We start from the raw sequence: 16,693 nt of genomic DNA, 5'->3' as shown, positions 1-16,693 counted from the left end.
GTGGAATTTGCATGAACGCCTTGGCTATAATTTGGTGACTTTTGGTCCCTAAAAAAGGAACTCGCTGGCAGGCTGTCTGTGGCTTCCTTGCTTGGATGTGGTGGGCGCTAGAAAATATTGGTGAACAGGAATCTAGGTCCAGTTTTGCATTTATTTATAGTAGCCTGTCCAAGTTCTTGCTCTTTGACTTCTGCTTCTTGACAAAACTTCATGTTTTAATATGAAACCAACCATAGGACAATACTCATTTTCAATATCGCACTTAAAATGAAAAACACTTTGAGAAACCACAGGCTGATGCTCCATAAAACTGGGCCCCTCTCCCCCTTCATCTTCAATCCTTCAAGTTCTGTTATCCTCAGTGAATCGTCAAGCATGCTTTCTTGTCCTAGCATTCTTTAGTCCTCCCCAAAGGTTCAGACATACACTATATGACCAGAAGTATCTGGACACCCCATGGTCTGGGGCTGTTTTTCATGGTTTGGGCTAGACCCCTTGGATAATGCAATGACATTCTAGAAGATTCTGTTTCTAACTTAGTGGCAAAAATCTAGGGAAGGCCCTTTCCTGTTTCAGAATGACAATGCCCCAGGGAACACAGGGATATATATATAAATGGTTTTGTCGAGATCAGGGTGGAAGACCTTGACTGGCCTGCACACAGCCCCTGACCTCTACGCCATCCAGCACCTTTGGGATCAATTGGAAAGCCAACTGCAAGTGAGGCCTAATCACCAAACCAGAGCCCGACCTCACTAATGCTCTTCTGGCTGAACGGAAGCAAATCCCTGCAGCAATGCTCCGACATGTAGTACAAAGCCTTCCCAGAAGAGTGGAGGCTGTTATTGCAGCAAAGGCTGGACCAACTCCATATTAATGCCCATAATTTTGGATGAGATGCTGGATGTCAGGTGTCCACATATTTTTGGCCATGTAGTGTACTTAGGAGAGAGAAAAAAAAAACTCAAAACACAGTATATAATTACTGTGATCAGGGATGTAGGGTCAATAATCTATTTGGTCAAAGCTGGCCTTTAAAAATGTCTACTGTATCAAAGTGGTGAATCTAAAAATGCTCACTCACATCTCATGGTAAATATTTAGTAGTTCATTCTCTTACTTGTTAGCTGCTGACAACTACTTTTACTGAAAACTTTGAGACAACATTCCAATATTGTATCTGGTTACCCATCCCAAAACATTGAGAAATATTAAGGAAAAGCAGGCTTCCTAGCAGAATGTCAAATTTGTACATCTGAGGAGTGAAAAATGAGTGTCATTAAAAGTAAGAACCGGTTCTCAAGATATAAGGGCAACATCAAACATCCAGGAAACAGAAAATTTTAAAATCTTTTTTTTCATTAATGTCTTGATTTTTTCTTTTTAAACTGTGGCTCTTATGGCATCAAATCTCATTGAACAAAAAATGGGTGTGTATTTGGCTGGGAAACTGCATTATTATCAAGTCTAACCCTGTCAGTGGCCACTGTGGATGGCTGTCATGCAGGGCAGCACATAATTGGTCTTAGGGTCCTTCAGGGAGGGAAGGGTTTCATTCCTGTCTCACTGTCTATGGATGACTCTCCTGGTCGATTGGGAAAACATAAAAGAAATTGCATAATTATGTGGACGCTGTACTCTAAGCTGTTCAGTTTGGTCTTGACCACAACAGAGAGTTGGGTGAAGAAAATGCTCTTTAATTTGAAGTTCCATCTGCATTTTAACAGCAGTGCATTCTCAACGCACAAAAAAACACTACATTAATTATCGGTTGGTTAAACAGCTGTACAGGTTCTTTAAATGATTACACAGCATCAAAGTTATTCCATGAGCCTAAGTTCATCATAAAATGTCATTTGTAAAAGCTACTGTACGGTTTTTTCTTTCTTTCTTTCCCCCAAAAAAAGTTTAATGATAGTAGTTCAGGGGGGTTTGTAAGCAGGCCAAAAGACAGACACACTAAAAGGCAGACAAGGATGACTGCGATGGTTGTTAGCACTGTAATTATTAGATGCCAGCAGAGGCCAACCTTAAGGATACTATCAAGCAAGACCCACAACTGTTCGGATTCATCGTAATTATCTGCAGAACGAACTTATTGGGGAGATGATTGGGAAATAAAACCTACTGAGAAAGGAAATTTCTCAAAGTCTTTTTATCCCCATATATTGTCGTCATTTATTTTTCTTGGTCTGCACTGGAAATACATTCATTAGGTCATTAAAACAAAGCCCCTTGTAGGCTACTAATTTCCCGTGCCTTCAGGTTTGAATTATGATTCTTTAAGAAAAAATAAAAGACAACAACTTAAAATTACAATACTAACCCACCCTTCCAAAAAAAAAAAAAAAAAATCTAATAAAAACGCGAAAGGTGGAGCGTAGACTAATAACTTCAGTTCTACTGTTGTTTCGACCATCTGCAGTCCCATCTGTTGCAAAACAGAGGTATTGCAACCTAACTTTCCAATAATCCTAACCACTGTGCATTTCACCGATGCACAAGTAGACCGTGCTATAGGGAGCAACAAATTATGATAACCACAGTATCACCTCAACGATACGCCAAGCAAGTTCGTTGAAAATGTTAACGCCATATTGGCATACATAATTATGAATGTATGTTTCTGAATCATACTTTAAGTTTCTAACATATATTTAATACGATATACGCTTCCGGGAGGAATGAATAAGTCTTATAATCAACTCAGCAACTGAAATGACCCGATCCTCTATCAATCATAAGACCACCAAAAGACAGCTGTAAGTATACCACGCCGGAGAATAAAAGTAACTGGTGCACTACTGGTTTTGTAGCCAAGGGAATAACAGAAACGAATTGCTATACTATAAGACTACGCAGATTTAGTGAATGGTACATAAAGTTTGCCAATACATTTTTGTTTTGCTACATTACATCCACGCTGCAAGTATTTTAAATGTAGCAAAATGAGCAAGTATCAACCTACCTTCAGGCTAAATCACGAATTTCCCAAGGAGTTTCTTTTAGAGAAGTATTGTAAATGTTGTTACCTTGTAACAACTTTAAATACAACTGTATTAACTCACATATATAAATCGGAGGAATTTTTATTTTGCTTATAGAAATCTGCGTTTCTAGGTTCCCAAACGCTGCCTATTCCACGAGCTCTTGTCTGCCAGCAGAGATGGAGCTCTGAACTTGTCCAACAAACTAGGAAAGTAACACGGGGGATTCTGAAGTCATGCCCAAAATAGATGAACCAGCCTTCTTTTCTCAAGATGCGAGTGCGACAGAGAGAGAGAGAGAGAGAGAGAGAGAGAGAGAGAGAGAGAGAGAGAGAGAGAGAGAGAGAGAGAGAGAGAGAGAGAGAGAGAGAGAGAGAGAGAGAGAGAGAGAGAGAGAGAGAGAGAGAGAGAGAGAGAGAGAGAGAGAGAGAGAGAGGTACCTTGTGCGCAGTAAATGGGTATAACAAAGAAATCCTCGTAGCCTACACATTCAGTTGGACGTTATTGTCGTCCTAGGCAATTCCCACGACCTGCTTTCAATGTCATGTATGTCCACTTCTCCGTGAATTATGCTCTCCGTGGGTCCTCAGTTCTGTCATAGTTTAAAAAAAAAAAGTTTAGTAGTGTGTGAAACATGGATAACATCTGGTAGCACTGGTTTGGATAATGTTAAGAACTTGACTTTTTTGCATTGCTCATGATACACGAAAGTCCTTTCAAAAATATTCGTTCAAAAAAATAAAAACAAGTACATTTAAAAAAAAAACTTCGAAATCATTCAAAACGCATTATACATTTATATGCTGTCTGTCAGTTTTGTGATGCCTATATCTTCATGTACCGGAAATGGAAGTCATTTCATATCATTTAAACCTGCCTACAATTTCAGTACTGTAGTAACAGATGTAATTTGGTCTATCAACTGAAAACGGCTAATTGGACCTAACATTGCATAAACGTCCCTATAATTGTAATTACAGGAACAAGCCACATAAAATGAAAACAATGTCATTGCAAATTGACTATCTGAGACTGGACAGAACGCTTGAATTACACACTGTTCAAATTACAATTCGATAAATCAAGCAAGTGAGTTTTGAACATCATTTCATTAAACTATTACTTTAAAAAAAATTGCAATGGCATACAGAATTACATATCAATACTTTTCTTTTTAAAGGTGACAGACCTGAATTTTCTCCAAACCATCCAGCAAAATGGACAAACTCCCTCAGTGTCAGTGAGTGTTTGTGTGCAATAATCAGAAAGTTAGGGTTGCATGGGGGAGTTTGTATGTTCTCCCCATGTCCATGCGAGTTTTCCCTGGTTGCTCTAGTTTCAGCAGTAGCACTTACATGAATTTACTGTTAATACTTTATAGTTATTTCCTGTTATTTCACAGTACTTTACTGGCAACTCTGATTACAAGCACATGCACCGCATGACACACCCGGTGCATTTTATGTCAGAGAGAAAGATTGATATTACCACACTGTACTTCTGAAGCACAGTCACGCATGTCAGTGTGTATATTTTTTAGGGGTGATAGCAAGATCAAAGTGTGAAGGCCAAAAAGGAACTGCCCAAGATCTGAAGCACCCCCTCAACTCTGAAACATGGTGGTGGGGGTGTTAAAGATTTGGCATGTATGGCAGCCACAAGTACTGGCCCACTTTATTGATGATGTAACTGCTCATAGCAGCAGATCTGCAGAGCATCTTATCTTCTCAAGTTCAAGCAAATGCCTCCAAACTCATTGGATGGCACTTAATCCTACAGCAAGACAGTGATTCCAAACATGTTGGTAAAGCAACAAAACGGTTTCTCGAAGCCTGGCCAAGTCATTGATCTGATCTGAATCCAACTGAACATGTGTTTCATATGCTTTAGAGAAAACTGCAATTTTGCAAATAGCCCGTGGAACAAATAGGATCTGAAGATGGCTGCAGTACAGGACTGGCAGAGCATCACCAGCACTTGGTGATGTCCATTGGACACATCATTCAATATGGTACAAAGTACTAAACATCACTACTTTCATTTACATTACATTAATATTTCCCAAACATTACAGTGCCTTAAAATGGGGGAGCTATCTACAAAAAGTGTGATTATTTCTACATGCTGAAACCAACATTTATTTAAAAAAAAATACCCTTAAATAAAAGCTGGGATTGTGCACTTTACCCACATGTGAATAGTGTGATTGTGAATCCAATACTATATACACAGACACAGACAGACACACACACACACACACACCTCATTACTGACTGGCAAGTGTCCCACAGTTCACAGACTGCAATTATATTGTAAAGCCTCTTGTTGAGAATTATAACCAAGATCCATCTGTGTTCAGCAATTTTAAACCTACTTCAAGCCACCACACTTTGAGTAAGATTCCAGAAAACGTTTTTTACACAAATAAACAAAACAAAATTCAAATAAACAAAACAAAAGCAAAAACAAATTCTTGAGAAGCTTCAGTATGGCTTCTTCTCTAGTGAAGCCTATGAAGTACCTTAACCTAAGCGTTAAAGCCCAGAATTGTTCTGCTCTTGTCCTATTAAATATTAGTGCTGTGTTAGACAATGCTGATCATAACATTTTATCACACTGTCTGAAATCATATTAGATATACACCTGAGGATATTTCCCTCTGAATAATGCTATAATTGTAACTGTGTAAAGATAGACGTCTAGTGGTACTTCCTTCAGTTACAATACAAATTTTTGATCGTTAGGTTAACATTACACTTATTGATCATTAATGGGCCTCTATGCCTTATGGATCGCGTCACATTTTTATAATCCTTATAATTACACTGATTTTCTCCACTTATGTATATTGCACTGGATAAGTATCTGCCAAGTGATTGTAATGTAATGTAAAAAAAAAAAAAAAAAAAAAGCTCAGTTAGCAGCCTGAAAATGCCTCAAAGATAAAAATAATAATTTCTTCAGTGCATATAAGACAAGACATACATCTTAAATTACTGGACCAAAAGTAAAAATAATAAAAATACCAGAGATTATGTAATCTAGCGCTAAGTAACAAATCGGAAGTAAAGGATCTTGTGGTTATTATGTATGCTGACATCAGCTTTCAACCTCATTAAGTGTAGGGCTTGCATTCCCATTACTGTAACAGCGTTTCAATGGAAACTGCTGGTGGTTGGAGGACATACTGCCACACAGCTCGTTGAGTTAACCTCAAATTTATGAAAGGAACTTCAACCAATTAGCAGGCAGGCTATTATCCAATGGGAATTTACTGAGCAAAATAGTGACCACTGACATCCTCAAATCCAGTGCTGAGCCTGAATATATATTAAAATGCATTGAAAAGGGAGAGTGATGCATATGTAAAGCAGCCATGTAGGGTGCCTCATGGCTGGCCGTAAGCAGCAGAGACCCTGTGATACAGTTGGACCTTCCAAACTGACAGACATTCGCAGACTGTTCTCAGCATAGCCTCAAGCCGATAAGCTCGGAGCCACAGTCCCCTCTGGGGCCAAAGCTGCTTAACTTCAATGTGGAAATGGCCCACAGGACACTTATCAGTTCCAGATAATTTACCCATTATCCAGCGACAAAGGGAAATCCCTGCTGATGATACCTCTAAGATTGCCAGTCCACCATTTCCTATGTGATGCTATTGTCAGGAGACCTCCTTCATGACTGTGATTCGTACTAGAAGAGCATTAACTGGTTGAGAACATGGCATAAACTGTAACACCTGCCTTAATCCTTTGAGGAGTAGGTTTTTTGGAATGATTTTCAAAATACTAAGCCAGTGTTTTAGAACTACTCTGTTTTCATTTACCAGAAGTGACAGTTGCATCGGCAATATAATGTTCAATTAAGAATATTCAAATCACATATTTATAATCTTACACCTTAAAGCATTAATAAGACAGTGTTAGTACTGGGTGGGAGTGTGGTGGGTGGTGTTTATTCATTTATTTCACTATTCATTTACTATAAAAGCTGAGCTTATCAAACATCCTGAGAATCTAGCGATGGTACGGTGCTTAAAAAAATCTCTTGCCAGTTGTCTGTGGTAAGTTCTTTATGCCATTCAGGATGCTGGTGTCACCTTCAGTGGGCGTGTGAATGAAGCCATGCAGGGAAACTTTGTCAACAAACGCAGTCCTTCGATGAAATCATGTTTACTCAGGCTTTTTAGTGATATACTAGAAATCAGATACGGACATTTTTGCGATGTCACCTTACTTTAAGCTTTAAGCAAAAAGTACTTTAAACAAATACTGCACATTTAAAATTAACACTGCTTTGTGTACTGTCCTTTGAGAATTGGTATACAGGTGAATCAATGCAGGGCAGCCATGCTATTCAAAAGTCCTTCAAAACAAGGCTTGTGCAGTCCCTTGTTTGGTTAATTTGTAAACATTTCCCATTGCTGTACATTCATGAACATCCACTAATTTAAACATGGTTGCATCCCTCTATTTCTACTTTCTCCCCCCCCCCCCCCAAATCAGAAATGTGCAGTTGCACTTAGTTAGTTAGTTGTAAGCTCATCACACATGCAGCCAGCCACAGGCTGTTTTCACTCTGCAGTCCACCAAATGAGCTACAGTCTCATTGTCAGATTACTGCACCACAGACTGACTGCAGGCACCCGGTCAACCAGAGCGGTCTTACGGATGACGCAGGGGAAACCACCCTAGATGAGACTGTGGCCAACTGTTGAGCTGCCTGCTGAGACTCCAGGCATGGACAAGACTTCATGCTGGGCTGTGTGGTGTATGACCAGCTAATGGACTGGTGCAGTTTGGATGCAGGATTAATAGCAGTGGTGATGCGTCTCAGCTAAATTCACAAACATCAGATAAAAATCAATAAAACCTCAGACTCAGATCACCGTACACTTATGCTGAACCATTCAATAAACGATAATTAACACAATTGGCACTGTGTAGCCATGTTTTCTCCAGGTCAGGTGTAGGCTGTACCATGTGAATATGATGGATCGCTGCTTCATACTGCCACTGCTTACCCTCTGAGGCACTCCCCACTCCGCTAACTATTTTCCTTGGGGAAATCCTTAAACTATTCCCTGAACGACTGTTTCACAGATTCCACACATAAATGAACAGTCAGAAACAGAATTTTGAAGGGAGTACAGCGCAAATGTACTGTGTCACGTTACAAGCCAGAAACAAGATCGCAGGTGCTCGCACGACACTGGTCCATTGTTCAACAAAGAGGTGGATTGTTTACTGAGGATTAAACACCACGCACTTGTGACATTGGAAATTTACTATTTGTTAAACCAAAATTTTAAAAAGTTTTTTGAGAATTTACTCGCAAATGTATAATCCAAATGAACCGTAATGCTTCTCCCATTCTATTCTGTGACCTCAATTTGCCCACACATTCACCAGCACTGCGGGCAAATGAAACACTGAGTCACCTCAATTAGAGTCACACTGCCACATATTAGTGCTGTAACAGCAGCAGCTTCTGACCCATAATGCTTACACCGTAATTATGACACTCAATCATCCGTAAATAAGGTCCGTGGCCGAAAGGTCCTTTGGTGTTTCTTCGGGAAAACATGAAGTTCCCTGGGAAGGCATTCCATCTCAAGCATAAACTTGTTTACAGCCCCAGCCTTTACGGACATATTTACAGGATTGTTGATATGCAAGTTACTGTCTGTCTGTACTTTACGTCAAGCAGATAAAAATATGAAACAGCCACAAAACTATTTAATCAATGAGAAAAAAATTGCATTGCTTTAAATAGGTCCATAGAAAATAAATCCCATGCATTATATAATTCATAAAATAAATATTTTCAATTTATCAGTTTCACCATGCACTAGTCACTTTCTGCTATGAAAGAAATAAATATAAAATGAAGAATCCTGATGTGCCTAAATTCATTGGACTGATTCTTACTCCTATGTCACCCACAAAGCAACCATAGCACTGTGCCCAGCTCGGAGGAATTAATTCACCATTAATATGGAACAGGTCTCCTGTTTATTACTGGAGATACATTTCAGCAGTATGCTGCCATTTCCCACAGGCATCTGGTCTTGTTATTTTAATGAATAATTTTCCAAGCCAGTTCCCACAGACTTGACTCAGTATGAGACAGTAAGCATTATTATAGCTTGTTTTTGCAAGTTTCTTGTAAATATTTCGGATTTGAAGCCCCACGACTACCTCCATCCCTATAACAGCCATCCAAAGTCTGCTACCCAATGTATGTGGTGAATTTATAAACAAATAATATCGAACATATCAATATATAGCATCAGTGTTGCAAGTCATCCTTCATTTCCGGTTTGCTTGTTTGATGTAGCCTACGTGCCGGTGTTTGTTGTGGTGTGAATATTTCTCTCTATTAAGCATGCTAAATAGGATTTTCATTGTCAATGACCAAATAAGGCTAGCAAGTTCAACCAAAAGCAAAATAGTGCAGGAATAACGCCTTCACGACAGATTCTCACATTCTATGATTCGGAGCACAAAGTAAAATGTAAAATCTCGGTTGAGAATTACAAGGGGACGTACAGGGACCAATATGATGTCTTACCTGCTGAGGTTGCATGTCTCTATCAGTCCATTGTCCATCAATGTCAGTTTTCCAAAGAGGGGTGATTTCCTTTTCTTTTCATGCGCTTGTGCTTGGGCTTAAGTTTATGTGGGTGCTTTCTGCACTACGAAACTGCACTTGGGTGGCATGATCGTGCACACTTTCACAAACCTGGCCTTTCTTGGAGGCTCGTATGGGCTTGGCGTTTTTTTTTTTTTCAAAAAGAAAGGTTCAAAAACAAGATTCTGAAAACATCGGTAAGACGCTTCTGTGCGAAGCTAAACCTGCAGTAGGTACTCCAAAACATTTGAGACCTTGTAAAAACAGATCGTTTGATGAAATTCGTAAAGTTCAGCCAAAGACCTATCAAACAAACCAGGAACGGATAAGAACAAATTCGGCCTTTGCTTTTACTTTTTCCAAGTCTGCCGATAAGACCCGTTTTTATTCTGTTTCGTGGCTCTGTGGGGATTTATAGGTAATGCCTTGGCGTGCGATGGAGCCAGGCTGCAGAGAAACGAAAAACCAAGGAAGCGTGAACCACCAGCTTCTGTTCAAAACAGATTAAAGACAACGGCAGAACCTGGGAAGTTCAGGAGCAGGATCGTGAACAGCAGCTTCAAAAAACAAATTGCCCACCTGAAAGTGGAGCAAACTACTGCGTTCATGTCATGTGAACAATTTATCTCGGACTTGTTTTGCTGCCTGTGTTTGAGCATCTAAATAAAAGTATTCCAGCGTCTTCTGTGCATAAATATATGCAATTTTGTCTTCACAATCTTAAGTACTTTTCAGAGAGGAAATGCAGACAAAAAGGTTAAAGCGCCCATCATTTCGAATGGAAACCAGCCTATTACAGAATACAGCAGGGACGAGGAGGTGAGATGAAGGTGAAACAAATTCATCACAATCAATCCTTTCCAAATTGGGCATTTGACATTTTCTCTCCATATGTGTGGGTCAGAATTTTATTCCTATTTCAACACCAATGATGGAATCCTCCATCAGAATCCTCTCATGCTGTTTTGTGGTAGCTTATTTTACCAATTTAACAATTATTATTGTTGTTGTTGTTGTTGTTGTTATATTACCTTTTTGCTGGTTTTAGATGACTCCACATACTGTACCTCATGCCACTGCCAGATTGTCCATTCTTCCAAGCACTGCCACCACTTGGCTGTCTCACTACACTTACAGCACATACTGTAAGGGCGTGTTGAGGAAGTTCCATAGATTTAGTCATGATAATATCTGCATGATAATATCTCACATTTGCCACTACAGTGCTGCTGAGATAATGCTGGGAAGTGCAACAAGATCAGGTCACCAAAAAACCCCCAAAAAACTTGGGCTGAAGCTTACTGACAGAGTTCAGTATATGTGAAAATATTTGAAAGACAGTGGAAAACTAGTAGCAGAATCGCCAGCCTTTGTTGCCTGTGTTCTGTGTCCAAGGCAGACCAATTCCTTTTGCAACCACTGCAAACTTAACTGGCCAGAAATCACCATATTAAAATACAGATTAAAAAGTAAACATTGTTACATCTGCGAATGCTAAATGCAATTTAAAAAAAAGGCAAAAACAGCTGTCACAGAGTACTTTTTAGTGTTGAGGGAATGGTTGTAAATTCAGAGAAATGCCATTGAACGATGAAACACATTACGTACCCCACTTTAAGGGATGAGAGCGGAGCACCAGGACCTCAACAGCACCAGATGTGTCATGAAAGCCCATTCGCCAGCCTCCGGACACATGGCTCAAAGCTATGGCGAAGAGGCAAAAGTTGAATGACCACTTTTTCACTTCCGTTATCGCTGTGTACGCTGCCGATGACTTCATCATGTTTAGAGCTGAGCCATTAATGATCAAACTGTATACTGCGAAATGACAATGTAGATCAGGGGAGTGTACATTAGAGGAAAGTAGAATTTATGTTTCCTTGGAGATGAATGTTTGTTGACTGGATGTTTTTTGTTGGCTTCCTGTGTTCTAGTTTGCCGTAACCCCTGACCTCCCCAAGAGGAGCTTCCGATCCCTGTTGAAAAAGCTCTAGAGGAATGTGTTCCATGTTACGGGTCAGAGTGGGAACGACTCTGTCATTTAAATGTCAAACTCACATGCTGCACACGCAGTCAACTTCAACAGCTTTCTTGATCATTCTAATGAGTGACCACTGCTGTTGTTTTTGTTGGGAAATGAGTGAACCAGCCGAGCCGTCTGTCCCAGTGATCTAACCCTTGGATGGACAGCATCATTGAGTAGATTGCCAAAACAGCTGCAACAAGTGAGAAGGCCTTATCACTTGCTAGCTCCTGGCCCAACTTAAACTTTAAGGTTCAACTTAAAATGCTGTTTTTGACTTACTGCACAATTTTCATATTTTCAGTTTCTTGGCCCATATTTTGAAAACCTAGAGCTTGGCCATGTGTCCCCCTTTCCCTCTAAAGCCACAGTAATGAAATGACATTCCAAACTCACAAAGCCAAACAAAAAACCAAAAATGAATTCTGCCACCCTCAGCATTGGGAGAAGTGCCTAAGGTATCAGTAATGAGCAGGTGCTAAAGAAGAATGATGTTAGAGGGGTGAATTTGAAATGAAAGCACAGACTGATTACCATGGTGTGCGTACGCATGAGTGGTTGTGGCTAAAAATCAGGGAGATGTGATTCTATATTTGACATAATGATATACTGTAATATAGGCCTGGCTTGTGTGCTTGGCTGTGTTTGGTGAATGGGGATTAATATATGTTACATAATGATAATGCTGTTATTTATGTTCACATTCTTTAGTAAAAATTAAGCATTTAGTCACCTGCAACTGTTGTGGACTTGCAAAGGGTTTAGCTTGATATCCATGTGAATCCTGGTAGCCTTTAGTTGAACCTCAGGCAATGGAGACCTAACTCTGAAAGACACCTTCAGCTGAAATAATTATGATCTGAGGTATAACTGGCTGCAAGACAGCCAAGGACAGGTGTTGGCCCCACCCTTACTGGAAGAGGCTGATGTACATCACTCAAAATAATGAAAAATGTATTCCTCAACGAGTACATGATTAAACAGTTTTTGCTACCAACCCTCCAGTGCCTGCTGCTTCCAGGCATTCTCATTATAATCATGCAAATTCTGTTCCTCCACAGGGTCTGGCTTTGCTCACTGTGCAACATGTAATGACATGGTATATTTTAATCCGCTCCCATTTCCAGCACGCAAGCAACCATTGCAGCTTGTCTTTCATATACAGTACATAGTGTAGCTCTGATTTCACATCACTGTACACTCATTTTTTTTTGAGAAACACATTCATGTCGTAGGTAAAATAAATCATCGATCCTTGCTTTAAAGTCTAGAGAACTCACGCACATATATATTCAAAGATTCATCTGTGTCTGCATTACTTCAGAAATATTTTCTGGATTTCTGAACAAGGACTGAACATTGTATTGTTGAGGAAGATAAGAACATTTATTTTGTGGAAAAACACAATCACCTGATCTAAATAAGAAAAGCACAAAACACTTAATAGAGTCATTCCAGGTCTTTTGATGGTAGTAAGAAGTAAAACCAACTCCTCCATGTTAGAGACAATGAACTACTACTGGAGAATGTCTATAATTTCATTAATTTTCATTTATAACATGCATATATTCATAGGTCCAGGTGGGTACATGAAATGTCAGTCAGCGGATATTTTGTGGCCAATGCATACATTTGCAAAAAAAAAAATGCCCAAAAATATTTTTTTGAAAAATGGAACACAAAACAATAGGAAATGAAACAAGAACTGCACAAACTGAAAATGTAACATCTCTAAGAGAAGAACACACCGCAAGTGAATTATGAAAGAGAAGAGGGACCGCAGGTTTCCATTCCATGGTGTTTGACATCAAAAAAGCTGTGTTTTCTTTTTCTGGTTCCCTGTCTGTTTTTTCGGCAACAGCAGCTTCCTGTGTTTGTTATTGGTAGGGGAGGGGAATGATCGCACAGAACTCCTGTTGCACAGTCAGTCAGGCCGGCTTTAAATTCCTCAGAAGTTCACCGGGGGGTGGGGGGTGGGGGAGGGTGGGGGGTGGGGGTGCAAACGGCTGGTAAACGGAAAACGGTCAACGGAGCCTTTTATTTGTCCGCCCAGTGTTTCAATCAACACTTTTACCGTCATACATTAGCCAGTGTGATTTGTGGCATACAGAAGGTGAAACGGTTTTACTGCTGTTTTATATAATGGCGGTGTGTGAGCGTGTGTTTGAGAGAGACAGACAGAGAGAGAAAGAGCTAGAGGAAGGGAGAGAGAGAGGGCATCACAGTACGCATAATGTAATGCTTCATGAGTGATGATTTTACAATCAGCTCTTATGAACTCACTTAGATCTCTGAAGTGAAGTGAATTTGAATCCTTTATTGACTATCCTTAATTTCTTCCCCTTTCAGATTCGGGCACCATCATTTTGTAACTTTTACTTTGCACTGTTCAGCATGTCTTATGTACAAAACCACTCCCCCGAATCTGTTTGCTGATCCTCATAATAACTGCAGCCTTTCACTGTACAGCAACCAATCGCATTTTTATACAAACAACTCTTCTCCCAGTACCCATGAATGAATATATTGTTTTCCACAATCCCCTGTTTAGCTGCAAAGATGAGGTAAGTTTGTAATTACAGTGAAATTTTAAATTGCCTGCATGTTGAACAACGGGGTTATTGAATACTCGAGGCAGGAATTCAAACAAAATAATAATTTCCCCTTTACTGTTACTTTAACCAAATTAAAATGATAACTGTGGATCACATGAATGAGTAGTTTAGAAAATTAATAATAGTCATAACTAAATCTCTTTCTTCTGTTCTCAGTGTCTTTTCAGTGCTTAAAATGCATCTAACAAATACATTTGTTTGATATATTGATTGATAAGCTGCTGATGTTTACACAATCAGTTTTCACACCCTACTTACAGAAGGGACAGCTGCTTCCATAATCACCTATCAGCATCATCTCGTCCGTATACACTAAAACGTGCTGTTATTACACTCCAAGTACTTCCAACAATGGCAAACAAGAGGACATCAGCCATTTGTTAAATGGCGTCAGCTTGTCCCAAATTGTTTGGTAATGCTTTCTTCTACAAGCCCCTAAGTGCTAGGTATTTGCCAGGTAAATATGTGGCAAGGACAGCAAATAATTGGGTAAATACCACTGGTAAAAAAGATAGGTAAATTCTAAGTAACTAAAATTGAAATTCTTGGAAACACCTCCTCTATTACCTATCAGTTCAAGTGACTGCATTATTGTGTAGTTATCAAAGGTTTAGCTTGGCTATAACCTGAGTGTGTACTTCCTAGGAAAGTAGATAATATGTACGATTCCAAAAACTCAATTCCTAGGAATTATGCATTCCTGGGAAGTGCACATTTAAACTAACATTCCCAGATGTTATCTCTAGAGTACTAATCATCTGCTGCATGTGCTATGTCAAGAAAAATATTACATACACAAAGCATACTCTATATAATCAGTCACAAAATCTGTCTGAATACCTTTATATTGGCTAAAATTTCCAATTATGTTTAATAGGAAACAAACGTGCCATATTCCAAAGCAATTCTAGTATTCCCATATTTTCCTACTTTTATTGAAATAACTTGGCCCTATTTTTGTTCATCTGCCCTATCATCTCATTTGGTTTCTTTAAATATGATATCACTTCAAGACACAAACACCTTAGGCTATGTGTGCTAGACTCCATAATGCATATGCAAATCTTTCCTTTGACATTTATACACAACACTATACTATACAACACTGAGATGAATGTATGCATGCACATAGAAACACATCATTCTTATACTCTGATTCTGAAGAACTACGCATACATGACTAGCCTGAACAGAGCCCAGACCTGAATCCCTTCCAACACCTTTGGGATGAATTGGAAACCAAATTGGGAGCTAGGCCTAATCGTCAAATCAGTGCCAGACCTCACTAATGCTCTTCTGGCTGAATGGAAGCAAATCCCTACAGCAATGCTGCAACATGTAGTATAAAGCCTTCCCAGAAGAGTGGAGATTGCAAAGGTATAGCGGCAAAGGGTGGACCAAATTCATATTAATGCCCATAATTTTGGATGAGATGTTGGATGTCAGGTGTCCACATACATTTGGTCAAGTCCTTCTCCACCGTTCTTGGCAAAACCATTTCTATATGCACCTCACTGTGTGTCCAGGGACACTGTCATGCTGAAACAAGAAACGGCCTTCCCCAAACCTTTGGGGAAGCACAGAATTGTCTAAAATGTGAATGTATTCAGTAACATTCAGATTTTCCTTCAGGGGCCCAGCCTGAACCATGAAAAACACCCCCAGACCAAGGGATGTACTGATACTTTTGGTCATATAGTGTATTTTCAAACTGTGTTGTGTTCAAAGGACAAACTATCTAAAAGACAATGTTATCATTAACACAATAACTGAATACAGGACAACAGTTCTTGTCTAATAACAATGAATGAAATACAGTATATTTCTAAGTATTTTTCCCGTCAGCACTATATAGTGATAGTGTCAACAATAATACATGCAGTGTTTGGTGATGTATTGGCTAGCCACAACACAGTTAGCCACAACACAGATGCTTCAGGAGTGGATCAAATAGCTAGCAAGGTTACACGAATTGACAGGAAAACCAAAAATCAAACCACTCAGCAGAAAAACTAAAGAAATAGTCAAATGCATGGGAGTGCAGCAGGGCAGCACAGCACACACATTATTTTCTGCATGTGTCCAATTACACACCTTTTATGCCAAATCTCCCTGGGCTTCAACAACACAGCAGTCAAACAGAGAGTAATCTGGACTCTCTGAGGCTTCCGCACAGAAAAGACCAACTGCAGTGAGAAACATGCACGCTAATCTCAACCCTCAGCTTGAACGCATAAGAAACGAATGATTTTGGTTTGCTGTCGTTCATTGGGGAAATCAGTTCGCAGTGAGGAATGACTGACTGAATCACCCCTTGAGCAGGGTTCATTTGTTTGCCCAACGAAGGTAGAGGGCAACGTGAGGAGATGCTGATGCCCTGCTATGGGTTTGAATAGAGTCCTACGTTACCCCACGGGCCTGCGTGTGAGTGATAA

At 39.6% G+C, this 16,693-nt stretch overlaps 1 protein-coding gene across 2 annotated transcripts in view; it reads right to left on the bottom strand.

Moving 5' to 3' along the window:
• The window catches only part of bgnb (biglycan b), a 36,300-nt gene extending 24,882 nt beyond the window's left edge, over window positions 1-11,418 (bottom strand). The window contains exon 1 of one of the 2 annotated variants that reach the window (XM_035387731.1): window positions 11,229-11,418. In XM_035387731.1, the coding sequence (XP_035243622.1) occupies window positions 11,229-11,403 (175 nt within the window). In that variant the 5' untranslated portion in view covers window positions 11,404-11,418. Of the gene's footprint in view, window positions 1-2,968; window positions 3,215-11,228 lie in introns of those variants that run through there. The other variant, XM_035387732.1, reaches the window with a different exon arrangement.
• Window positions 11,419-16,693: the final 5,275 nt, after the last annotated feature.

This window comes from Anguilla anguilla, chromosome 13 (assembly GCF_013347855.1).
Source record: "Anguilla anguilla isolate fAngAng1 chromosome 13, fAngAng1.pri, whole genome shotgun sequence".
Lineage (NCBI taxonomy): Eukaryota > Metazoa > Chordata > Actinopteri > Anguilliformes > Anguillidae > Anguilla > Anguilla anguilla.
Note: the sequence above shows the minus strand (reverse complement) of the source record. Positions and strands in the feature narration are given on the sequence as shown.